Source organism: Callithrix jacchus, chromosome 12, assembly GCF_049354715.1.
Source record: "Callithrix jacchus isolate 240 chromosome 12, calJac240_pri, whole genome shotgun sequence".
NCBI classification, from domain to species: Eukaryota; Metazoa; Chordata; class Mammalia; order Primates; family Cebidae; genus Callithrix; species Callithrix jacchus.
In genome coordinates, this window is record NC_133513.1 from 40,221,281 (window position 1) to 40,248,619 (window position 27,339).

Below are 27,339 nucleotides of genomic sequence, written 5' to 3' on the forward strand. Positions count from 1 at the left end.
GGGAGATGGGGGAGCCTTGAGCAGTGGCTCTGATCCCTCTTGGCAACCTCGGGGCTCCTCCCCTGCTAGTGATTTCTGCAGCCCCCACTTTCTTCCCATACTTAAGATACAGAACTGGGCCAGCTTTGCAGAGTTCACCTACTCCAAGGAAGACTCAGTGTGGAAAACCCCTAAGTCCCACACGCCCTGCCAATAGCACGAGGCGCACAAGACGAAGCTACAGACGGGCTGGGGCGAGATGAGCTTGGGCATCCAGAGGCCAGGAACGAAGGCGTGGCGAGCGGTCCAGGCGCTCGGAAGGCCGTGTCATCAATGCCCGCCAGGGGGCGCCGTGCACCAGGACCCTGGCAGGCCGCCTCCGCCCGCGGCGCTACCCGCGCTACCCGCGCTGCCCGGCAGGGGTCAGCCTCTCCCAGCCGTCCCGGACCCGGCTGCCGCAGCCTCCTGACCTGCTGGGACCGCCCGCGGTGCCGCATTCCACCCCCCCTTCCCCCGCCCCCCTCCAGAGGCGCCGAGCGGCCCGGAGGCCGGTCCTGCCTGAGGATGCGGGGCCCTGGCTGCATCCCCCCGACCTTGCCCGCCAGCTCATCACACCAGGTCCGAGGGCAGGGCCACAGCCAAGGCGCCCGCGGGGCCAGAGGAGCGGGCCGGGAGCTCAGGCGCTGCCACCGGGTGGTGAGGAAGGAGCCCCAGGCAGGCCCCGGGCGGCCGAGGCGGGGGAAGAGACGCCGGGCCCCGGTTCCAGGTGAGCAGCCCCGCCCGCTCTGCCGGAGGCCGCGCTCGCTGCCCGCTCCCACCCTGCGGGAGCTGCGGGTGCAGGGCCCTGGAGCGCACGTGGCCAACCCACTGCCACGCCCGAGGGACGGGTTTCCGTCCCCACCTCGGCCCTAGTGAACCCTGTGGCTGGAGTGCCTCCTGATCCCACAGTGATGCCCACCTCGGGGCGCTGCCAGACGCCAGGGTAACGCGTGTGATACACAGTGTGCTGAGAAGTGCAGGCTGTCACTGAATGTCCGTGGTGGGGTGACGCCCGAGCAGGGTGCGCTGGCCTGGCTCCAGAAGACCGGCCTCTCCAGCCCCCACGACGCACCCGTTTGCTGCGTGGCCCGTGCAGGCGGTGGCTGCTCCTGGCTGAATCATCCCGAGACAAGCGTCCAGCCCGAGCTCTCTACAGCCCTTCCCTGCGCTGCCAGGCAGGCCCCGGGAGCTGTGCCCAGCTGTGTCCGATTAGCTGGGGCGTGACCTGCATTTGAACTTGCTGCAAAGAAAGGTGGGTGAGGAAAAGGTGAGGGCTGGGGTGAGGGACTGGAGAGCAGTCTCCTGTCCCCTCTCCCTCTGAGGTCACTGTCCCCCAGCTGGTGGGCAGAGCTCTGTCCCCAAGTCTTCCAAAGGAGAGGCCCACGCTGTAGGACCTTGGCCCCACTATAGGCTGAGATTGGTAAAGGTAACAGAGGTGGTTCCTGATAAAACTTCCCTAACCAGAAGTCTCCCGATGCAGCGTCCCCTCCAAGGTGTGGGTGGAGGTCAGTGAGGAGCAGGCACACACAGCCAAGGCAGAGGCCCGGCTCCCCGGGGAGGGCCCCCCTTGCTCAGGGAGGAAATGGGTCACTTACCTGGCCAAGAAGAAAGAAAGAAAGGGTAATCAGCATATCCCAGGAGAGACACTAACATTTTCCCTCTTCCTCCCTCCCTCTCATACAACACACACACAACACACACACCACCACCACCACCACCACCACACCATGGGGATGTTCGCATGTATCTTATCCTTAGGACAACCCCACTGTGGGCACTGTGACTTGGAGCCCTTTCCCCACCCTTGCTTGCAGTGCCTAGCATCCACTCTAGCTTCCACCTTTTTTCCATCCATACCAGCTGAGGTGGCTTTTACCAGCCAACTCCTCCCTATTCCTGGAATGAGAGCAGGTTGGCTTTAGCCAATCAGTACATTGCATTGGTTTGGGTGGTTCAGGGAGGGGTACCTGGCCTAACCAAGGCCATGAGGCAAGAAGAGTTGTTGGGGAGAGTAAGGAGGGCAGCTTCCCAGCAGCTTTGAGAGAGACACTGGAAGATAGGCTCTCTCTTTGTGTTGGTCATGAAAGAGTATTAGTCCCTGAAGCAAGCTGGTGTCCAGCATTTTTTAATAATGAGGGGACTTTGCTGAGAATGAAGCAGTCATTCTAGAAGCAAACAGGAGAACTGGAAAGAAACCCAGACTTGGTTAACATTGTCAAGCTGCTGGATCCAGCTATGCCTGAAATCCATATTATGAGAACTTTCCTACTCAAGGAGCCAATAAATCCCCTCTTTTTAACTGTTGTTTGTTTTCCTCTGCAACTGAAAGTTTCTTACCTGGTAGTGTTTTCTTTTTTGACCAAAGAGAAAGTGGATATTCAGAAGGTATAAAGTTGCCAGATACTCAGTTAAATCTGAATAGTGTTTCAGGTCAACAACACATAACTTTTTAGCAGATGTTATGCCCCATGAAATTCTTAGAGCACAGTTACAGGGCAAAATTAGCTGGGCATCCTATATTTTTGTTTGCTAAATCTGGCTCATGCCCAAATTCCCAGCACTCAAAAAGGGAAAACCTGGACTTGGTCCTTAATTTGTAGACCTGCTGCAAAACTCTACGCTTTTAGTTCCAAAGCCCCCCTGTACACCAAGTCATGGGACAGGCTTCTTCCTCTCACTCTTCTGTCTGTACCTGTGGGCTCTTATCCGCCTTGCACTCCGGCCTTTGCAACCCAAATTACTGCCTGCTTTGTTGCAAGAACATGCTGGTGCATTGGATTTGGGCTTACTGCTCTCTTCAAGCAATTGAGTGCTTGCCTGCTGCCTCCTTCTGTTCCCAGCTGTCCCTGGTCACTCCCCAGAGGCTCAGGTTGGCTCCCTTCTGTGCACTGTTCCAAGGCTCCTGTCTGAGAACATTAGCAGCAGGAGCTGTCCACAAATCCCCAAGGCATGGGCCAAGATGACAATTCCCCACAGCACTGGCTATGCTTGTTTTATCTTTATAGCAGTGATTGGTTAACTGCTTTTTTGCTTTTTTAACTGCAATTGAAAGGTGTTTCAGGTCACTATCAATAAACATGATGCAAGCTCAATATAGCAGAGACAAGGAGGGAGCTGGGAAGAAAATTCGGGAGCATGCCCTCCCAGGAGTCACTGCTCCATCTGTATCAATGCCGCCTGTATTTAGGTAACATTGTATCTACCACCTTGGAGGCTGCTTTTGTCTTGGACTGCCAGGACCACTATGTCAATGATGTTGATGGCTGCATAGACATTGCTTGGCTGTTTCATAATTGGGATTTTTCTTTTTGATTCTCCACAACTGTAAATTATGCTGTAATGATTCTAAATTTCCAAAAATTGAATGGAAAAGCCATGCCATGAGCAGCCTGTGTGCCTGGTGAGGGTCTCACATGGGGTGTTCCTGGCCCTTGACTCTCCATCTGTGGGTGGGATTAAGTCCTTGCTCTTCCCACTCATGGGACTGCGGTGCCCGCCAGCAGAAGGCCATAAATGCATCCTGGAAGTCATGCTGCAAATTTGCAATGTTTTGTACTAATTTCTGAGCCTCTCAGGAAGCCCAGCTCCCCTTATATCCAGGTCAGCTCATGGAAAAAATCAAATATAGCATCTGATGTGTGCTGTAGGCTTTGCTCACAACGCCCTTTCTTTCCACTTCTCAGCCCTCTGTTTGTTCTAAGAGGCAGTTGTCCTTATTGTTTCCATTTTATGGATTTGAGGAACTGACACCCCAAGACCCCATGACTTGACCAAGACCATTCTAAGACCCCTAGGTGCACTTATCCTGAATCAACTAATTCCTCACAGCGAGGCTTCTTGTTTAAAATCCAAGAAAATACCAGATAAAGGGCATTCTAAATATATTTCTTTTCTATAGATGTGGATCTCCTGTTACTGGAAAACAGGAATTAGCTTGTCTGCTTGAAGATGTGGTTGGTTCTTTATAAAAAGGATACAGAAGAAATTCGCACAGACTGCCAGCTTCATTATGCTGCCGACAGCTTCCAGCAAAAGGAGAACGTTTGCAGCCAGATATTTCAGTAAGAATTTTATTATGTTCTATGTGGGAAATGATTACCTTTGCATTGGACTTCTTGTTTGAGGGATGGGGTCCCCGGGGGCTGTCTTGGTCTTGTGGCTGAGAGCACCAGGCGGCATCTGTAGTCAGGGTTCTGACCTCCTTCAGCTCCTGGCAATGGGTGAACCCCTGAACTACTTCACCCCTGAACTACTGCAGCTCTTCTGTGTCTGCCTGAAAAACAGAGGCTTCAGGGTTCTGGACAATAATGACTCAGGGCTCTGATTGCATTCAGAATCCATAAGGACCTCTATGTCCAAGGACTGCTGGGGTGATAGGCAAGTCCACAGGGAAAAGCTGTGTGCAGCTGAAGGCTGCTCTACATCCTGCTTGGAAAGGATCCGGCCAGGGGGCTCATAGAGAGAGTGAGGATGCCTCAGTAACCCTCAGAAAAGTATCTGGAGGTAACTGTTAGACCAGACCAAATGGGATGACTGGGTCACAGGCAAGTGCTATCTGGGTGGGCTGTGCAGGTGATGATTGGCTAGGTTATGCAGGCAGGTCACAGGCAGGTGTGGCTGTGTGGGTTGTGCAGGTGATGACTGGGTGTGTTGTGCAGATGCTGGTTGAGTGTGTTGTGCAGGTGCTGGTTGGGTGGGTTGTGCAGGTGATGACTAGGTGTGTTGTGCAGATGCTGGTTGGGTGTGTTGTGCAGGTGCTGGTTGGGTGGGTTGTGCAGGTGTTGGTTGGGTGGGTTATGCGGGTGATGACTGGGTGGGTTGTGCAGGTGATGACTGGGTGGGTTGTGCAGGTGATGACTGGGTGGGTTGTGCAGATGCTGACTGGGTGCGTTGTGCAGGTGCTGACTGGGTGTGTTGTGCAGGTGCTGACTGGGTGTGTTGTGCAGGTGCTGACTGGGTGTGTTGTGCAGGTGATGACTGGGTGGGTTGTGCAGGTGATGACTGGGTGCGTTGTGCAGGTGATGACTGGGTGGGTTGTGCAGGTGCTGACTGGGTGTGTTGTGCAGGTGATGACTGGGTGTGTTGTGCAGGTGCTGACTGGGTGTGTTGTGCAGGTGATGACTGGGTGGGTTGTGCAGGTGATGACTGGGTGCGTTGTGCAGGTGCTGACTGGGTGCGTTGTGCAGGTGCTGACTGGGTGGGTTGTGCAGGTGCTGACTGGGTGTGTTGTGCAGGTGCTGACTGGGTGGGTTGTGCAGGTGCTGACTGGGTGGGTTGTGCAGGTGCTGACTGGGTGGGTTGTGCAGGTGATGACTGGGTGTGTTGTGCAGATGCTGACTGGGTGGGTTGTGCAGGTGCTGACTGGGTGGGTTGTGCAGGTGATGACTGGGTGTGTTGTGCAGGTGATGACTGGGTGTGTTGTGCAGGTGATGACTGGGTGGGTTGTGCAGATGCTGACTGGGTGGGTTGTGCAGGTGATGACTGGGTGGGTTGTGCAGGTGATGACTGGGTGGGTTGTGCAGATGCTGACTGGGTGCGTTGTGCAGATGCTGACTGGGTGCGTTGTGCAGGTGCTGACTGGGTGCGTTGTGCAGGTGATGACTGGGTGCGTTGTGCAGGTGCTGACTGGGTGCGTTGTGCAGGTGATGACTGGGTGCGTTGTGCAGATGCTGACTGGGTGCGTTGTGCAGGTGCTGACTGGGTGCGTTGTGCAGGTGCTGACTGGGTGCGTTGTGCAGGTGATGACTGGGTGCGTTGTGCAGATGCTGACTGGGTGCGTTGTGCAGGTGCTGACTGGGTGCGTTGTGCAGGTGCTGACTGGGTGCGTTGTGCAGGTGCTGACTGGGTGGGTTGTGCAGGTGCTGACTGGGTGGGTTGTGCAGGTGCTGACTGGGTGTGTTGTGCAGGTGCTGACTGGGTGTGTTGTGCAGATGCTGACTGGGTGTGTTGTGCAGATGCTGACTGGGTGTGTTGTGCAGGTGATGACTGGGTGTGTTGTGCAGATGCTGACTGGGTGTGTTGTGCAGATGCTGACTGGGTGGGTTGTGCAGATGCTGACTGGGTGTGTTGTGCAGGTGATGACTGGGTGTGTTGTGCAGATGCTGACTGGGTGTGTTGTGCAGATGCTGACTGGGTGTGTTGTGCAGATGCTGACTGGGTGGGTTGTGCAGGTGATGACTGGGTGTGTTGTGCAGGTGATGACTGGGTGTGTTGTGCAGATGCTGACTGGGTGTGTTGTGCAGATGCTGACTGGGTGGGTTGTGCAGATGCTGACTGGGTGGGTTGTGCAGGTGATGACTGGGTGTGTTGTGCAGATGCTGACTGGGTGTGTTGTGCAGATGCTGACTGGGTGGGTTGTGCAGATGCTGACTGGGTGTGTTGTGCAGATGCTGACTGGGTAGGTTGTGCAGGTGATGACTGGGTGCGTTGTGCAGATGCTGACTGGGTGGGTTGTGCAGGTGATGACTGGGTGGGTTGTGCAGGTGATGACTGGGTGTGTTGTGCAGATGCTGACTGGGTGTGTTGTGCAGGTGATGACTGGGTGTGTTGTGCAGGTGATGACTGGGTGGGTTGTGCAGATGCTGACTGGGTGGGTTGTGCAGATGCTGACTGGGTGTGTTGTGCAGATGCTGACTGGGTGGGTTGTGCAGATGCTGACTGGGTGCGTTGTGCAGGTGCTGACTGGGTGCGTTGTGCAGGTGATGACTGGGTGCGTTGTGCAGGTGCTGACTGGGTGCGTTGTGCAGGTGCTGACTGGGTGCGTTGTGCAGGTGCTGACTGGGTGGGTTGTGCAGGTGATGACTGGGTGTGTTGTGCAGATGCTGACTGGGTGGGTTGTGCAGGTGATGACTGGGTGCGTTGTGCAGATGCTGACTGGGTGGGTTGTGCAGGTGATGACTGGGTGCGTTGTGCAGGTGCTGACTGGGTGGGTTGTGCAGGTGCTGACTGGGTGGGTTGTGCAGGTGCTGACTGGGTGCGTTGTGCAGGTGATGACTGGGTGGGTTGTGCAGGTGCTGACTGGGTGGGTTGTGCAGGTGCTGACTGGGTGGGTTGTGCAGGTGCTGACTGGGTGGGTTGTGCAGATGCTGACTGGGTGGGTTGTGCAGGTGATGACTGGGTGCGTTGTGCAGGTTCTGACTGGGTGGGTTGTGCAGGTGATGACTGGGTGCGTTATGCAGATGCTGACTGGGTGGGTTGTGCAGGTGATGACTGGGTGGGTTGTGCAGGTGATGACTGGGTGCGTTGTGCAGGTGCTGACTGGGTGGGTTGTGCAGGTGCTGACTGGGTGGGTTGTGCAGGTGATGACTGGGTGCGTTGTGCAGGTGATGACTGGGTGCGTTGTGCAGATGCTGACTGGGTGCGTTGTGCAGATGCTGACTGGGTGTGTTGTGCAGGTGATGACTGGGTGCGTTGTGCAGATGCTGACTGGGTGTGTTGTGCAGGTGATGACTGGGTGGGTTGTGCCAATGCTGACTTGGTGAGTTGTGCAGGTGCTGGTTGGCTGGGTTGTACATTGCTGGTTGGGGGGCTCTATAGATGAGGATTGGATGGGTGATACAGGTACTGGTTGGGTGGGCTCTACAGGTGAGGATTGGGTGTGCTGTGCAGGTGCTGGCTGGGTAGACTATGCAGGTGAGGATTGGCTGTGTCATGGAGGTGCTATTCAAGTCACACTCATGACCTTATGGGCTCAGTTATGAGATGATGATGCCTGAGCCCCTCCAGGACTGGTAAAGATTGGAAATTCTAGATGCTAATGAGTAAAATGCAGTCAATAGACCTCAACCTTACTCCACATTAAAATCACCCAAGGTGTGTTTAAAAATCTCCAGGCTCCCTCTCCAGAGATGCAGGTTTAATTGGTCTTGGATGAATTCAAGATATCAGCGTATTTTTTAAGACCCAGGTGATGTAATATAATGTGCCGCCAGGTTCAGGATTCAGAGGACCAAGACCAGGATGGGCTCAGACTCCACAGAGCCCCTTTGCTGTTGTCTGAGTAGATATTCATGGGATGAGGAGTAAAATTCTGTGTTGATGAAGAACAGAGTGGGCTAGAAGCCAGCACCCTGGGCTGGCCTCATGCTGCAGATACTTTTCATACTGTCAACCTCACTGAATCTCACCTTCCACAGGAGAAAATAGGGGGTGGAAAAGCAGCTGAGATCAGCTTTTAACTCTGTTCAAGCCTAAAACCTAATATATCCAGGTATTATGTTCCCTGAGCTGGATTTATTGCATTATCTGGTTGGAAGGAAGAGTCACTTGCTTTTGTAGAAAGTTCCAGCTGCCAGATTTCTATGATGAAATAAATTATTCCCCGGCTTCATACCGCGGTGCAAATCATTTGAGAAAGGGACAGAGAGGGCATATTGCGTGACACACCTGAAGTTAATAAATTTGATTAAATTAATATCTTTATCAAGGTGAAATTTACATAACATGAAATTAATCATTTTAAAGTATAAAAGTCAATGGCAGTTCATACATTTCTCCATCTGTTTGTGTCCTCTCTTATTTCGTTGAGCAGTGGTTTGTAGTTCTCCTTGAAGAGGTCCTTTATGTTCCTTGTTAGTTGTATTCCTAGGTATTTTATTCTCTTTGTAGCAATTGTGAATGGCAGTTCATTCTTGATTTGGCTTTCTTTAAGTCTGTTATTGGTGTAGACGAATGCTTGTGATTTTTGCACATTGATTTTGTATCCAGAGACTTTGCTGAAGTTGCCTATCAGTTTCAGGAGTTTTGGGGCTGAGACAATGGGGTCTTCTAGATATACTATTATGTTGTCTGCAAATAAAGACAATTTGCCTTCCTCCTTTCCTATTTGAATACCCTTTATTTCTTTTTCTTGCCTGATTGCTCTGGCTAGAACTTCCAGTACTATATTGAATACGAGTAGTGAGAGAGGGCATCCTTGTCTAGTGCCAGATTTCAAAGGGAATGCTTCCAGTTTTTGCCCATTCAGTATGATATTGGCTGTTGGTTTGTCATAAATAGCTTTTATTATTTTGAGATACTTTCCATCAATACCAAGTTTACACATAAACAGAACCAAAAACAAAAACCACATGATTATCTCAATTGTTGCAGAGAAGGTCTTTGATGAAATTCAACAGCCCTTTATGCTAAAAACCCTCAATAAACTTGGTATCGACAGAACGTAGCTTCATTTCTTTACTTGAGAACCTGCCAGCACTTTCCCTCCAGCAGGAGCCAGCAGCGTGCCTCTTGGCCTCTCATTTGGTGAATTCTGTGATAAAGGTCTCGCCTAGCAGTGAACAGCACCCTCTCAGCTCCATCACTGGGAGCCTTAGCTCCTCACGCAGAACTCTCCTGCCAGCACCACCAGCTGCAGCTTCTTTTGTCACCAGCTCTCAAACTTCAGATCGCTGATCTGCCTGGTTGTCTCCCAGGATTGCTGGCTGCTCCCTGTCTGACCCTCCTGGTACTCCCCACCCCAAGGAGCCACTGTGCCTCAGGAACACAGTGGAGAGAAAGACAGTGGCCTCTGCCCTTACTCAGCCACAGGGTCCAAAGAGGAGAAAACGTCTTAGAATCCAGCCACTCCTGCAAGTCCCCATATCCCTGACCTGCAGGCTAAAGTCAGGACCAAGGCTGGGAGAAGCCTGGGATGGGGACCCTCCATCACAACCCTCTCCCATGCTTCTCAGACTCTGTGGCTGTGCTCAACTTGTCCTTTCCCAGTGCAGCCTCTCTCCCACACTGCTGGCAGGAATGTAAGGGGACTGTGAGAACCGGGGTAGAGGGGCAAGACTGTGTCTGGGAGAATAGGGGACTCAGACAGAGGGGCTCTGAAGTGGTAGAAATGGGGTAATAAGAGAGGAATGGTAGGTGGAGGCCCTATTGAGAAACTTGGACTTGTTCTTGTGGGCCATAGGGAGCTATCAAAGGTTATAAGCACAGTATTGATCTGATGAGAACGTTCATAGGAATAATGACATAGCAGCAGGGCGAGAGGTCAGCTCTCACCGGCATCCTTGCAAAGGATCCTCCCCATTGCTCTTCTTGTTCCCACCCTTGGTCCTTCTATCTCTCTATATTGCACCTTATGAGCAGAGTGTGATGCATGTCTCTTCCAGGCGAGGATTTAACTGCTGACACGATATCATTCACAAGCTCACTGTTTCTCTGCCCTCTGGTCTGGCAGCATCAGGTCTTTGAGTCACTGTGATTGACAGGGCAGGATCCACTCCTCAACCCACCCATGTTTCTTGTGACCTGGTGGTTGTGCAAGGCTCTTTGAACCTAAATCTGATCAGCACTGTCACATCCATGGGGATCCATGTTGCTCAGCACATCTGCACAGATGCCCAGGCCACTTACCGCACCTCTGTTGGCCGCCCATTCGCCCTCCTCTAGCACCCACCTTGCCCATTGTAGCATCTCCTGCCAAGTGCCCTAAGTTCCCTGCACTGCCACCCCGACCTCTGCTCTGCCTCTACACCAGCAGTGCTGGCCTCCCTGCTGCTCTGGTGTTTGCATATGATCTGCCCACTCTCTGGACCATTGTCCGCCAGGACAGCCTCCTGACCTGAAAACCCACCTCCTTCAGACTTTTACCCAAAGCTTTTCTTAAGGCTTTCTCTGACCACCTGTATGAGTCTGAAAGGGATGAGTTACTCAACCAGTGGGTCACAGGACACCTGGGTTGGTTGAAGGGTGGATCCTACCCTCTCAATCATAGTGACTCAAAGACCTGGCTGATGCTGCCAGACTAGAGGGCAGAGAAACTGAGGTCGTGAATGATCTCACATCAGCAGTTAAATCCTCAGCCTGGAAGGGACACATCACACTCTGCTTACAAGTCTGTCCTACACTAATCACTGTCCAATCACCCACAGGAGATTCAGGAAGTGCAGTCCCACCACATCCTGGTGGCCTGGAGGTTTTAATGCTGCGCTAATTGCAACCCACCCCTGCCTTCTGATACTCCTTTCCCGCTTTATTTTTCATCATAGCATTGGTTATTATCATATTCTGTGTATTTTAACAGGATTATTGATATGTAAGTTATATGCAATAAAATTCACCCATTTGCAGTTCACAGCTAAATGATTTTTACTACATTCATAGAGTTGTAAAACCATCACCACAATCCAGTTTTAGGACATTTCCAGCACCTTGAAAAATTCCCTTGAGCCCATCTGCAATTTAATCCTCCCTCCCAACCTCAGCCCAAGGAAACCATTGATGTGCTTTTTGTCTTCATAAATGTGTCTTTTCTGGGCATTTTCTATAAATGGGAGCATATACTGTGTAGTGTTTTACACTGGGCTTCTTTCACGTAGCATAAAGTTTTGAGGGTCATTCAGGTTCTCATGTGAATCCGTGATCAGCATGTTCCTTTGTAGCTGAGCAATACTCCCTTGTAGGGATGCACATTTGGTTTCTCCACTCACACCCTGACGGACTTTTGGGTTGTTTTTGTTTGGGATTATGACGAATGATGCTGCTGTGATCATTCACATGCATGTGTTTCTGTGAACATATGCTTTCATTTCTTTTGCTAGGTGGTATGGTAAGTTTATATTTAATTTTTAAGAAGCTGCCAAATGTTTTCCAAAATCTCTGTACAATTTTACATTCCCACCATCTTACAATCCCACCTCATATAAAGCGTCCCAATACTTATTTTCCACATCCTTACCAACACTTGCTATTTTTTTATTATAGCCATCCTGGTGGGTGTAAAGTGGTATTTTATTGGGGATTTGATTTACATTTGCTTAATCATTAATGATGTTGAATGTATTTTCCTGTGCTTATTAACCATTAGTATGTCTCTCTCTCTTTTTTTTTTTTTGATACTGAGTTTTGCTCTTGTCACCCAGACAGGAGTGTAATGGTGCAATCTCGGCTCACTGCAACTTCCACCTCCTGGGTTCAAGTGATTCTCCTGCCTCAGCCTCTTGAGTAGCTGGCAATACAGGCGCCCACCACCACGCCCATGCTCTGTCTCTATTTTTAGTAGAGACAGAGTTTCACCATGTTGGCCAGGCTGGGCTGGTCTCAAACTCCTGACCTCAGGTGATCTACCCACCTCAGCCTCCAAAGTGGTGGGTTACAGGTGTGAACCAGCACACTCAGCCCGTTTATATGTCTTCTTTGGTAACATGCCTATTTAAATTTTTTGTCCATTTTTAAATCAGGTTATCTGTCTTATTAGAGTTGTAAGAATGTTTACATATTCTAGATACAAATCTATTATCAGATATATAATTTGCCTATATTTTCTTCTAGTCTGTGGCTTGACTTTTAATTTTCTTAATGATGTGCTCAATTTTTAAAGTCCCAAAAAATCTTAATTTTGTGGAAGTTCAGTTTTTCTATCTTTTCTTTTATGAATCATGATTTTGATATGGTGTCTAGGAGTCTGCCTAATCCAACATCACAAACACTTTCTCCTCTGTTTGTTTCTAGAAGTTGTATAGTTTTAGCATCTATATTTAGAGCTAAGATCCATTTTGAGTTAATTTTTGTTTATGGTGTGAGGTAAAGTAAAAGGGTTCTGTTGTTGTTTGTTTGGAGGGCTTTAGTTGTTGTTGTTGCTCCTGCTGCTGCTTTGGTTATGGATTAGCCAATTGTCCCAGAGCCATTTTTAAAAGATGTTCCTTTCCCCACTGAATTGCCCAGGCTCCTTTGGGAACTATCAACTGGCCACAAATATTGGGGTTTACTTCTGGATTCTCCATTATATTCTGTTGACCTGTAGACCTAGCCTCACACCTATACCATATTGATATATGATATATAACATACTATCTTGATTACTATAACTCTGGAGAAAATGCAAAAATAGGTAGTCTGTAACTTGATGCTTTTACAAAATTATTTTGTCTATTCTAGGCCTTTTGTATTTTTATGTAAAATTTCAAATTAGCATGTCAATTTCTCCACTCCATAAAAGGCTTCTGAGATTTTGATATGAATCCCATTTAATTTGTAGATTTATTGGAAGAGAATTGCCATCCTGGCAATATTGATTCTTTAACTTCATGAAAAAGAAAAGTACTTCTAATTATTTATATTTTCTTTATCTTCTCTCAGAAGTGTTTTCTGCATATCTTCACATCATTATTTCCAAATGGTTTTTAGAAATAACTAAAAAATTAGTTATTTGCAAATAACTAATTTAATTTATTTAAAATTTAGTTTTTTAAATTTATTTAAAATTTAGTTTTGGAAATAACTAAAAAATTCTTTTTGCTACTATTGTTAATGGTTTGTTTTCTTAATTTCATGTATGTATTTTTTGTTGATGATGTATAGATATACAATTGGTTTTGGCTATGTCCATCTTGTATCCTGAGACCTTAAAAAGCTTATTGGTTCTAGCAGTTTTTTAAAATATATATATATATGTTTTATTGTACTTTAGGTTCTGGGGTACATGTGCAGATCATGCAGGATTGTTGCACCTGTACATACATGGCAAGGTGTTTTGCTGCCTCCATTCCCTCGCCACCTATATCTGGCATTTCTCCCCATGTTATCCCTCCCCAACCTCCCTACCCTCCGTTGTTCCTCCCCTAGTGCCCCCCAACAGACCCCAGTGTGTTATGCTCCCATCCTGTGTCCAGGTGTTCTCACTGTTCAACACCTACCTATGAGTGAGAACATGCAGTGTTTGATTTTCTGTTCTTGTGTCAGTTTGCTGAGAATGATGGCTTCCATATTCATCCATGTCCCTACAAAGGACACAAACTCATTGTATTTTTCTGGCTGCATAGTATTCCATGGTGTATATGTGCCACATTTTCTTTGTCCAGTCTATCATTGATGGGCATTGTGTTGGTTCCAGGTCTTTGCTATCATAAACAGTGCCACAATGAACATACGTGTGCATGTGTCCTTATAGTAGAACAATTTATAATCCTTTGGATATATACCCAGTAATGGGATTGCTGGGTCAAATGGAATTTCTATTTCTAGGTCCTTGAGGAATCGCCACACTGCCTTCCATAATGGTTGACCTAATTTACACTCCCACCAATAGTGTAAAAGTGTTCCTATTTCTCAACATCCTCTCCAGCATCTGTTGTCTCCAGATTTTTTAATGATCGCCATTCTAACTGGTGTGAGATGGTATCTCAATGTGGTTTTGATTTGCATTTCTCTAATGATCACTGATGATGAGCATTTTTTTATATGTTTTTTGGCTTCATGTATGTCTTCTTCTGAAAAGTGTCTGTTCATGTCCTTTGCTCACTTTTGAATGGGTTTGTTTGCCTATTTCTTGTAAATCTGTTTTAGTTCTTTGTAGATTCTGGATATTAGCCCTTAGTCAAAGGGGTAGATTACAAAAATGTTTTCCCATTCTGTTGGTTACTGGTTCACTTTAATGATTGCTTCTTTTGCTGTACAGAAACTCTGGAGTTTAATTAGATCCCGTTTGTCTATTTTGGCTTTCATTGCCAATGCTTTTGGTTTTTCAGTCATAAAGTCCTTGCCTATGCCTGTGTCCTGAATGGTTTTGCCTAGATTTTCTTCTAGGGCTTTTATGGTGCTAGGTTTTATGTTTAAGTCTTTAATCCATCTGGAGTTAATTTTAGTGTAAGGTGTCAGGAAAGGGTCCAATTTCTATTTTCTGCACATGACTAGCCAGTTTTTCATACCCCATTTATTAAACAGGGAATCCTTTCTCCATTGCTTGTTTTTGTCAGGTTTGTCAAAGATCAGATGGCTGTAGATGTGTGGCATTGCCTCCAAGGCCTCTGTTCTCTTCCATTGGTCTATGTCTCTGTTTTGGTACTGGTACCATGCTACTTTGATTACTGTAGGCTTGTAGTATGGTTTGAAGTCAGATAGTGTGATGGCTCCAGCTTTGTTCTTTTTGCTTAGGATTGTCTTAGCTCTGTGGGCTCTCTTTTTGTTCCATATGAAGTTTAGGGTGGTTTTTTCCAGTTCTGTGAAGAGGGTCATAGGTAGCTTAAGGGGGATAGCATTTTATCTATACATTACTTTGGGCAGTATGGCCATTTTCATGATATTGATTATTCCTAGCCATGAACATGGAATGTTTTTCCATCTGTTTGTGTCCTCTCTTATTTCCTCGAGCAGTGGTTTGTTGTTCTCCTTGAAGAGGTCCTTTACATTCCTTGTTAGTTGTATTCCTAGGTATTTTATTCTCTTTGTAGCAATTGTGAATGGGAGTTTGCTCTTGATTTGACTCTCTTTTAGTCTGTTATTGATATATAGGAATGCTTGTGATTTCTGCACATTGATTTTGTATTCTGAGACTTTGCTAAAGTTACTTAACAGTTTAAGGAGATTTTGAGCTGAGACCATGGGTTCTTCTAAATATACAATCATGTCGTCTGCAAATAGAGACAATTTGCCTTCCTCCTTTCCTAATTGAATACCTTTATTTCTTTTTCTTGCCCAATTGCTCTGGCTAGAACTTCCAGTACTATATTGAATAGGAGTGGTGAGAGGGCATCCTTGTCTAGTGTCAGATTTCTAATGGAGTGCTTCCTGTTTTTGACCATTCAGTATGATATTGGCTGTGGGTTTGTCATAGATAGCTTTTATTATTTTGAGATACCTTCCTTCGATGCCTAGTTTATTGAGAGTCTTTAGCATAAAGGGCTGTTGAATTTTATCAAAGGCCTTCTCTGCATCTATTGAGATGATCATGTGGTTATTGTCTTTGGTTCTGTTTATGTGGTGGATTACATTTGTAGACTTGTGTATGTTGAACCAGCCTTGCATCCCTGGGATGAAGCCTACTTGATCGTGATGGATAAGCTTTTTGATGTGCTGTTGTAATCAGTTTGCCAGTATTTTATTGAAGATTTTTGCATCTATTTTCATCAACTAATGGGCAAAATAACCAGCTAGCATCAAAATGGCAGGATCAAATTCACACATAACAATATTAACCTTAAATGTAAATGGGCTAAATGCCCCAATCAAAAGACACAGACTGGCAAATTGGATAAAGAGTCAAAACCCATCTGTGCAATGTATTCAGGAAACCCATCTCATGTGTAAGGACACACATAGGCTAAAAATAAAAGGATGGAGGAAGATTTACCAAGCAAATAGAAAGCAAAAAAAAAAAAAGCAGCAGTTATAATCCTAGTCTCTGATAAAACATACTTTAAATCAACAAAGATCAAAAGAGACAAGGAAAGGCATTACATAATGGCCAAAGGATAAATGCAACAAGAAGACCTAGCAATCCTAAATATATACACACCCAATTGAGGAGCACCCAGATACATAAAACAAGTTCTTAATGATCTACAAAGAGACTTAGACTCCCACACAATAATATCGGAGACTTTAACACTCCACACAGATCAATGAGACAGAAAATTAACAAGAATATCCAGGACTTGAACTCAGATCTGGAACAAGTGGACCTAATAGACATCTACAGAAATCTCCACTCTAAATCCACAGAATATACATTCTTCTCAGCACCACATTGCACCTACTCTAAAATTGACCACATAATTGGAAGCAAATGCAAAAGAATGGATATTATAACAAACAGTCTCTCAGACCACAGGGCAATCAAATTAGAACTCAGGATTAAGAAACTAACTCAGAACCATACAACTTCATGGAAATTGAACAACTGGCTCTTGATTGTTGACTGGATAAACAATGAAATGAAGGCAGAAATAATGATGTTCTTCAAAACCAATGAGAATGAAGACACAACAAACCAGAATATCTGGGACACATTTAAAGTAGCATCTAGAGGGAAATTTATAGTAATAAATGCCCACATGAAAAGTAAGGAAGGATCTAAAATCAATACCCTATCATCAAAATTGAAAAAGCTAGAGGAGCAAGATCAAAAAAACTCAAAAGCTAGCAGAAGACAAGAAATAACTAAGATCAGAGCAGAACTGAAGCAGATAGAAACACAAGAAACCCTTTAAAAAATCAATAAATCCAGGAGCTGGTTTTTTGAAAAGATTAACAAAATAGACGGACCACTAGCCAAATTAATAAAAAGGAAAAGAGAGAAGAATCAAATAGATGCAATAAAAAACAATAAAGGGGATATCACCACCGATTCCACGGAAATACAAACCACCATCGGAGATTCTTATAAACAGCTCTATGCACATAAACCAGTAAACCTGGAAGCAATGGATAAATTCCTGGACACGAATCCAAGATGGCCGACCACTAACAACTCAGGACTGTAGCTCCCAGTGAAAGCCCAGAGAACGAGACGACGCCACACTTTTAGACGAATTTTCGTCACTCACCGATCAGCCGATTCCCAGTGGAGGAGCCCCACGGGTCGCAAGCGCGACTCTTGTGGCCGCCGCAGCAGTTTTGCTGGCGTCTTGGCGCAGCAGCTCTTCATGCAGAGCCAACGGGACTGCTTCCCCTACTGACCGGAGTTTGGAGCTCCGGGAAGTCAGAGCCGCTTGTTGTGGACTCAAGAGGGAAGCCAGACCAGAGATTCCTGGGCAGAAGAGCACCATCAGTTTTATCGCTGCTATTTAGGCCGCCACAGTGGGTTGCTCGGATCCCAGCACTGGGAATCAATAAGTTGGATGTCGACTCAGAAACCTAATTAGAAAGGCGGTTCATCTACAATGAAGGGAAAAAAACAGCCTAAGAAGGCCGAGTATACTCAAAATCAGAACCCATCAGCAACGGAACAAGCCCTGATGGAAAAGGACTCATCAGCAACCGAACAAGCCCTGATGGAAAAGGACTCATCAGTAACGGAACAAGCCCTGATGGAAAAGGACTGTGTTCCATTATCTGAAGTAGGCTTTAAAAGGTAGATGATAAGAAACTTCTGGGAGTTAAAGGAACTTGTTCTAACCCAATGTAAAGAAACTAAGAACTTGGAAAAAAGGTTAGATGAAATGTTGAAAAGAATAGACAATATAGATAGGAATACAAATGAACTTATGGAGTTGAAAAATACAACATGAGAACTTAGTGAAATATGTACAAGCTTAAACAGCCGAATGGATCAAGCAGAAGAAAGGGTATCAGAGGTCGAAGATCAACTTAATGAAACAAAACGACAAGACAAGAATAGAGACAAAAGGATAAAAAGGAATGAGCAAAGTCTCCAAGCAATATGGGACTATGTGAAAAGACCTAATATATGCTTGATTGGTGTACCTGAATGTGACGGAGAGAATCAATTCAAGCTGGAAAATACTCTCCAGGACATTATCCAGGAAAATTTTCCTAATTTAGCAAAGCAGGACACTATTCAACCCCAGGCAATACAGAGAACACCACAAAGATATTCCTCAAGAAGACCAACCCCAAGGCACATAATCATTAGATTCACCAAGATCGAAACGAAGGAGAAAATATTAAGGGCAGCCAGAGAGAAAGATCAAGTTACCCATAAAGGCAAGCCTATTAGGCTTACAGCAGATCTCTCAATGGAAACCCTACAAGCTAGAATAGAGTGGGGGCCAATATTCAATATACTTAATCAACAGAACTTTCAGCCCAGAATTTCATATCCTGCCAATTTAAGCTTTACATTTGAAGGAAAAATAAAATCTTTTAGGAACAAGCAAGTACTCAGAGATTTTATTACCACCAGGCCTGCTTTACAAGAACTTCTAAAAGAAGCATTATACACAGAAAGGAACAACCAGTATGACCCTTTCTAAAAATACACCAAAAAGTAAAGAGCATTAACATAAAGAAAAATTTTTATCAACGAAAGGACAAAATAGCCAGTTAATATCAAATGGCAGCAACCCTAAATTTAAATCGACCAAATCTTCCAATCAAAAGATATAGACAAAATCTAACGGTATATTCAAAGATATACATAGACTCAAAATAAAGGGTTGGAAAAAAAAAAAGTACCAACCAAATGGAGAGCAAAAATAAATAAATAAAAAGCAGGAGTTGCAATTTTCACATTTGACAAAATAGATTTCAAAGCTACAAGGATACAAGGGTAAAGGATTAATGTAATAATAAGAGATCTTAACACCCAGATACATAAGACCCATAATGAGATTTAGATTCAACGAGACAGAAAATTGATAACGATATCTGAGACTGGAACTAAGATCCAGAACAAATAAACTCAATAGAGCTCTCCATTTTAAACACACAAAATATACATTATCCACAAAATCTAACGATATATCTAAAGATATACAAAGACTCAAAACAAGGGGATGGAAAAAGACTCACCAACCAAATGGAGAGCAAAAATAAATAAATAAAAAGCAGGAGTTGCAATTCTCACACTTAATAAAATAGATTTCAAAGCTACAAGGATGCAAGGGTAAAAGGATTAATGCAACAATAAGAGATCTTAACACCCAGATACATAAGACACATAATGAGATTTAGATTCAACGAGACAACAAATTGATAACGATATCCAGGACTTGAACTCAGAGCCAGAACAAATAAGCACAATAGAGGTCTCCATTTTAAACACATAAAATATGCATTAACCACTTTAAACACTCAAAATATTGATCGGCCATTATTGAAACCCATTTTAGGAATGAAGTAATATTCCTTTTTCCCTCTTTTTCTTTTTTTCCCCTTCTTTTTCTCTTTTTCCCTAAAAAAAAAAAAAAAAAAAAAAAAAAAAAAAAAAAAAAATTCCTGGACACTTGCACCCTCCCAAGCCTAAAGCAGGAAGAAGTTGAAACCCTGAATAGACCAATAACAAGGGCTGAAATTGAGGCAGCAATTAACAGCCTACCAGCCAAAAAACACCCAGATCCAGATGGGTTCACAGCAGAACTCTACCAGACATATAAAAAGGAACTGGTACCACTCCTTCTGAAACTATTCCAAACAATACAAAAAGAGGGAATCCTTCTCAAATCATTTTATGAGACCAACATCATCCAGATACCAAAACCCAGCAGATACTCCACAAAAAAAAGCAGTTTTTTAAATTAGTTGTTGTAATTATTTTCCAAATACAGTATCATATCATCTGCAAATAAAGACAGATTTCCTTCTTCCTTTCCAATCTGGCTTGAAATTTCTTTCTCTCTCTCTCTTCCTCTCCTTCCCTCTCCCTCTCCCTACCCTCCTTTGTCCCTATTTCTCTGTCTATTGTACTGGCTAGAATAATACAGTATAATGTTGACTAGAAGGGAAGAAAGTGGCTACTTCTGCCTTTGTCCTTATTTTGAGGGGAAAGCATTAAGTATTTTTATGATTACATATGATGTTGGTCTTTGGGTTTGTCATAGATACCCTTTAACACGTTAACTAATTTCCCTTCTACTCCTAGTTTGTTGAGAGTTGTTGTTTTTTTTAAATCATGAATAGCTATTGGAATTTTGTCAGATGTTTTTCTGCACCCATTAGATAATTATATGAGTTTTGTCCTTTATTCTATTCATATTAATAAAACAAATAGATGTGTAATAGATGTACAACATTAATTGATGTTTTCAGGTTTCAAACTAATGTTGCATTCCTGGATAAATCCCATTGAGTCATGGTGTGTAATCCTTTATATATCTTGCTGAATTTACTTTGCTAATATTTTATTGAGCATTTTATGTATGTTAATAAGGGGTATTAGCCTTGTAGTTTTCTTTTTGTAGAATGTTTTCATCTAACTTTAATATCACATTAATACTGTCCTCATAGAATGAGTTGGGAGGTGTTCTCTCCTTATTTTTTGAAAGATGTTGTGAAGTATTGGTGTTATGTCTATTTATATGTCTGTGGCAGGAAGTGAGTGAACATGTGTGTATGTATGTGATTAATTCTGTCTTCATTGGCATAAGATTGTTCATAGTATTCCTTGATAAGTCTTTTTAATTTCAGTTGAGTTGATATTGTATCCCCTCTTTCATTACTGACTTTTTATTCGTGGTCAGTCCAGCTAAAGACTTGTCCATTTTATTAATGTTTTCAACAAACTAACTTTTGTTTTCATTGATTTTCCCTCATGTTTAACTGCTTTCTAGTTCATTGATTTTTTTATTTCTGCTCTAATTTTTATTATTTCTTTTCCCGCTCAATTTTGATTTAGTTTCTAATTTTTCTAGTTGTAACATGAAAGCTTAGCTTATTGATTTGAGCTCTTATATTCTGATGTAGGTGTTTAAAGTTATAGATTTCCTTATAATCAGTGATTTTGCTGTATATCATAAAAATTGGCATATTATTTTTCATTTTCATTCCATTCAAAATATATTCCAACTTCCCTTCTGATTTCCTGTATGACATGTGGGTAATTTAGTAGTGTGTTGTTTAACTTCCAAATATTTGAAGGTTTCCAAAATTGCTTTCTGTTGTTATTTTTAATTCGAAGATAGAGAATGTACTTTGTATTATTTAAATTTTTTAATTAATCAGGACATGTTTTATGGCCTACCATAGGTCTCTTTTAGAAAATATTCTAAATGTACTTAAAAATAATGTATATTCTTCAGTCATTGTGAGGAATGCTCTAGGTATATTTATTGGGTCAAATTAGTTGGTACTGTTGTTCAGACATTTATATAGTTGCTGATACTTGGTCTAGTTGTTCTGCCAGTTATTGAGATTTGGATATGGACATCTCTAACTTTAACCAGTTCTGTTTCTCCTTCAATATTTTCTGGGTTTGCTTTATGCATTTTGAGTCTCCCATGTTATCTCCATACATTTGTTATTGTTATAGCTTCCTAATACCTTCACTGTTTTTCATTGCTGACCATTCCTCTTATTCAGAATGTTTCTTTCTTTCTTTCTTTCTTTCTTTCTTTCTTTCTTTCTTTCTTTCTTTCTTTCTTTCTTTCTTTCTTTCTTTCTTTCTTTGAGACAGAGTTTTGCTCTTGTTGCCCAGGCTGGAGTGCAATGGCACCATCTTGGCTCACCACATCTGTCTTCCAGTTCAAGCAATTCTCCTGCCTCAGCCTCCCAAGTAGCTGGGATTACAGGCAAAAGCCACCATGCCTGGCTAATTTTGTATTTTTAGTAAAGTTGGGGTTTCTCTATGTTGGTCAGGCTGGTCTCAAACTCCTTACCTCAGGTGACTCACCCACCTCAGCCTCCCAAAGTTCTGGGATTACAAGTGTGAGCCACCTGGCCTGGCCCAGAATGTTTCTTTTCTTAATGTCTATTTTATCATACATTAACATGACCAATTCCAGCTGTCTTATGGTTACAGTTGCATGGCATATATTTTTCTATCCTTTTTCTTTTAACCAGTTTGTGTCTTTGAAGCTATAAAATATCTCTTATAGATAGCATACAATTGGATCTTGCTATTTTATGCAGATGGTCTTTGTACTTTGATTGAGGTATTTAGACCATTTACATTTAATGTAATTATTGATGTTTCAATTTACATTTGTCTTTCTATAATTTGTTTTCTATATGCTTCTCTTTTTTGTTCCTCTTTTTCTTTCATCATCTTCTTTTGTCTTAGCTATTTTCTAGTATACTCTTTTAATTTTTCTTGTTTTACTGTATTTTTTGTGTTGTCTTAGTGTTTACTCTAGAGATTACATATGCATTTTACCTTAATCTACTTCAGATTAATAATTCCAGTAAAATATAGAAATTTTGCTTCAAGAAAGCTCCATTTTATCCATTTTCCTTTGTGCTATTATTGTTTTGGGCTTATCATACATAACATTTGTTTATATATAAAAAGCCCAAAATACACTGTTATAACTATGGCTTTATACATACTATGTCTTTAAAAGATGTTAAGAGGAAAAATAAAGTTATGGGACCTTCATATTAACCCATGTGTTTACCCACGTGTTTACCCACATGTTTACCATTTAATTGTTTTTCATTTATTCTTGTGGATTCAAGTTACTGCATAGTGAAATCCCTTTCAGCTTAAAACATTTCAGCTTAATGTCTTATAATATAGATCTGCTAGCAAGGAATTCTCTCAGTCTTTGTTTATCTGGAAAATCTTTATTTTGCCTTCATTTTGAAGGATATATTTTTAGATATAGGATTCTTAGTTAACAGTTTTATTTTTCGTTCAGCATTTTGAATATGTCCTCCCACTTCTGGCCTTCACTGTTTCAGATGAGAAGGCAGCTGTTAATTGTGTCATTACTCCATTTCATGTGACAAGACATTTTTCTTTTGCTGCTTCAGGATTTCCTCTTTGACTTTCAAGAGTTTGTCTCTAATGTGCTGAGGTGTAGATCTCTTTGTATTTATCCTACTTGGGATTATGAAAAGGAAGCTTTTCATCAAATTTAGGAGTTGTCAGTAATTATCATTTACAAATAGTTTTTCTGTCTCTTTCTCTTATGTCCCCTTTTGCCTGGGACTTGCATTACACATATGTTGGCATGTTTTATGTTGCTTTACAGGTCTCTGAAAGTCTTTTCTTTGCTGTTCAACTTTTTAAATTGTTTTGTGTTCTTCAGGTTCGATCATTTCTAAAGCTCTGTCTTCACATTCACCTGTTCTTTCTTCTCTTTCTTCAAATCTTCTGTTGAGCTTCTCCAGCAAATTATTTTAGTTATTGAATGTTCAACTCAGTAATTTCCAATTGGTTTTAAATATTTTCTATCTCACTGAAATTCTCTATTTATTGATTTATTACTATATCCCTGTAGTTCTTAGTCATGTTTAAGTGTTCTGAACATATTTGCAATAGCTTTTCAAAGTCTCTGTTAAATCCAAAATTTTGCAATACTCAGAGACAGTTTCCATTGACTATTTTCTACATATGAGTCACACTTTTCCTTTGTACATCTCTCTCTCTTTTTTTTTTTTGGTTGTTAGAAATTGGACATTTTAAATAGCATATTTTTATAACCCTGAATTCTGATTTTCTCACACGATAATGTTGTTGTTAAATTGTTCATTTATTTAATAACTTGCCTGGCCTAAATCTGTGAAATCTGTCTCCCTCACAGAATGTAGCAACTAATATCTGTTATATTTGCCTTTATTCCTATTAATACCTTTAAACCTGCCTTCCTAGGGGTCACTCTTGTTTCTGTGTAATTTATTAATCAGCCAATGATGAGACAGATGTCATGTTCAAACCATGAGCCAGTAAGGCCTCTATTCTCTCCAAATAGATCTGGGCATGGGTAAGGAAATACTCTCAAAGTTCAGGTATTTTTTCAAGAATTCCTTGGCTTTTACTTTCTGTTGGACCTTTCATATCACCTCTGCACATGCCCTCAGTCTTAGGGTTGGCAAGAATGTGTGGCTACTCTGAGCCATGTTTGGTCTCCATTGCACAATGAAATGGGTGTTTTATCAGTCTTTCAAGCCTTATAGTTTTTTTTGTGGGGGGTGGGGAGATAATTTGCTGACTTCATCATTCAGCCATAGCTGGAAGTCCTGCTTTTTACTTTTTTATTTCAAGTTTCCCACATCCCCTTTCTTATTAGGATACAGGCATGATCTTGCAGGCATTGTTGCCACTATCCCTTTGCTCATTATTTAAACACCACTAGCACCACTAGAATTAAGAAGGGAAGGTTAAAGTTAGAGCTGTTTACACAGTGCCTAGAATTATGCCTGACACGTAATATATGCTTAATAGCTATTTGTTGGATGAATAAATATTAAATATTATAAAGATAGGACTAATGGTGGTCAGGTGACTTGAGTCAGGAAGAATATAGAGGGCAAAGGAGGTTCAAGAGATATTGGGAAGAAAAAATGGACAACACTTGACAGTACTGGGCAGGGAAGGCACTCAGGTGTCTGGGGTTTCTAGCTGGGTAATGGGATGATTGATTTTGGTGGTACAAGATAATCCTGAAGAAGCCAGGGCCCCTCAACATTAAGCTAAATACACACACACACACACACACACACCTGGCCCAGGAGTCAAAGAAGCTGACCAAGCCTTCATGCGAAGATAGAACAATGGCAGGTCTAGCTGCTGCTTCATACTGATGAGGCGGATCCACTGACCAGCAGCAATGTATGTCTCCCAAATCCCCCAAGGCCCTCCCCATGCCACAGACTAATAGGAAAGATACACAGAAGGGAATCCTGGGATGTATAATTCAGCCTGACCAAGTTACATTACAAAGCAGTTACAAGACCTCGTTCTGTAGTGTCTGTCACGGGAAACCAATGGAAGATTGGAGGCCATTCTAAGATTCTAAGGGAATGGCTCTAGAAGGGATAGTGGATGAACAGAGGGAGAAGAAACAAGAGCAGGGAGAGCTACTAGGCAGGAGACTACTTAAGCAGCCCAAGGGAGAGCTTTTGAGAATATAGGCAAAAACAGTGGTGGTAAAACATAACAGAGTCTAAGACAATGGAATGAATAAGTGGCTGGCAGCATGTGGAAAGGAGGGAGAAAGAAGGTAAGTTGAGGCCAACCTACTGGCGTTGGCAGCTAGGAGAATGGAGACATCTTTGTTGGGAGGGGAATGTAGGTGAAGGGATAGGTGAAGTGAGAATACTTTGTGCTTTTTCTTGTTGACCCTTCCAGCAGGTACTGTCTTCTTTTCATCTCATCTCACTGACCCCAGCACCATCCATTCACCCATTCATCCACCATTTGTCCATCCACACCCATCCACCCATCCACCATCCATTTACCCATCTATCCATCCACCCATCTATCCATCCATCTGTTTGCCCATTTGCCACCCATTCATTCACCCACCCATCCACCATTTATCCATTCATCTACCCATCCATTCATTCATTTACCCATCCATCCATCCATTTATATACCCACCAATCATTCATCTACCCATCCCTTTACCAGTCATCTACCTACCCATCTACCATCCATCCACCTACGAATCCACCCATTCACCCACCTACCCATCTACCTTCATTCACCATTTATCCATTTGCTATTCATCCATCACTCATTTATTCACCATCCGCCCATCCATCCATCCACCTATATACCTGTCAGCCATCTCTGCACAACAGCTCTGTGAGTGAAGAATAACACCTATTGCATGGCCTCACACAAGCAATAATTCATGGCTTCTTTATAGCCCTTGCCCCCCACCTCAACACAATAGTTGAAGCCTGTCTCCACCTGCAGCTTCAAAACTGTGGATGCCCAGGGCAGGGAACTCTCAGTGGCATTCATCTAAAGGCCTGTTTGGCTTTTGGGGAAATCAGCTTCTCAGATACTGGCCTGGCAGGGGTGGCAGAAATGTGTGTGCAGGCAGCTTTTCTGATTGTCCCAACCACCCACTCTGGCCCTTCACACTGGAGCTCTCAGGATGAGTCTAAAGTTCTGGACATTATGTGTAAGCTGATCAGTCTCCAGCCCTCCCTGATATGTCCCCTGCCCACCCCAGTGTACTATTACAACTTGTTTTCTTTTGCTTTCACGTCCCAATTGTACGAGTGGCTCTGCTTCCTGAACCCTTTGCCCTGTCCCTTCTGACTTCCCTCCCAGAATTCTGGTTGCATGCCAGTCAAGGTTTGGGCTTTGCCTGCCTACTTCATGGCCTCTTTGTGGTTACCTCAAGTGAGAACTCTCTGGTCTTCCACTGTCCTACCAGGGATGACTACAGCCAGTACTGTTTGCCAGCAGTCATGGCTCCAAAGCTTGGACACACACCACACATGTCGAGATATATCCCCTCCTGTCTAGGAGATCTTGGTTTGAAAAAGGGCAGGGCTCTGGTGCAGGGGTTGCAAGGAGCAGCAAGAACCAGGAGGACCCTGATCCAGCCCAGGAGTTCAGGGCAGGGTCTCAGAGTGGGAAAAATCCCTGTTGGCTCTTGGAGCCTGGTAAGGAGCAGCCCAGTGGGCAGACTTGAGCAGGCATTCCCAGAAGGCCTTTCAGAAGAGCCATGCTACAAGCTCTAAGGGCTCCATCCTGCTCACCCCAGTCTCCCTGCACAAGCACCAAGTGTGGGACACAGGCATGCAGACAGCATGGATGCAGGGCTGAGCTGGAAAGACCCAGCCACTCTGAATGTCTCCTTTATGCTGTGTCCCCACAGCTAACATGCCTTTATTGATAGCCACTGGGGAAATGCTGAGACTGTGCAGGGAAGAGGAGGAGGGAGCTGCAGAGGGAGAGGGAGCAGCCATGTCATTAACCCCTTTGACCCCATGCCTCTCCAGGACATTCACCTGCACCTGGCAGCACAGGGCCTCTAGGAAACCAGTCTGAAGATGGAGATTTTCCTTCTTTCTTTAATGAAAAGAGAGATAGAGTAAGGACCTGATGCTACTACCAGACTAAAAATAATAATAAATCATAGCATTGAGATCCCTTGCACAGTTTACAACTCTCTTCAATATCCACAGGGGTGATGTTATTTAATTACGATAGCTAGCTTGTGAGATATTAATGTTCCCATTTTACAGAGGAGAAAACTGAAGCTCAAAAGTACAGTCCTTCCATCCTGTTTACCCAGCCAGGAAGTGGTCTAA

The 27,339-nt window shown here is 43.8% G+C and overlaps 1 protein-coding gene across 7 annotated transcripts in view; it reads left to right on the forward strand.

Annotated features, from left to right (window-relative positions):
* The first annotated feature begins 504 nt into the window (after window positions 1–504).
* The window catches only part of ARHGAP22 (Rho GTPase activating protein 22), a 228,674-nt gene continuing 201,839 nt past the window's right edge, over window positions 505–27,339 (forward strand). For 4 of the 7 annotated variants that reach the window (XR_013524830.1, XM_035267721.3, XM_035267724.3 and 1 more), the window contains exons 1-2: window positions 505–745; window positions 3,917–4,079. Coding sequence is in view for 6 of the 7 variants with exons in the window: in XM_035267721.3 (XP_035123612.1) it covers window positions 4,028–4,079 (52 nt within the window). In the remaining variant the exon portion in view is untranslated. Of the gene's footprint in view, window positions 1,271–3,916; window positions 4,080–27,339 lie in introns of all 7 variants that reach the window. The other 3 variants (XM_035267720.3, XM_035267723.3, XM_035267727.3) reach the window with 1 other exon arrangement.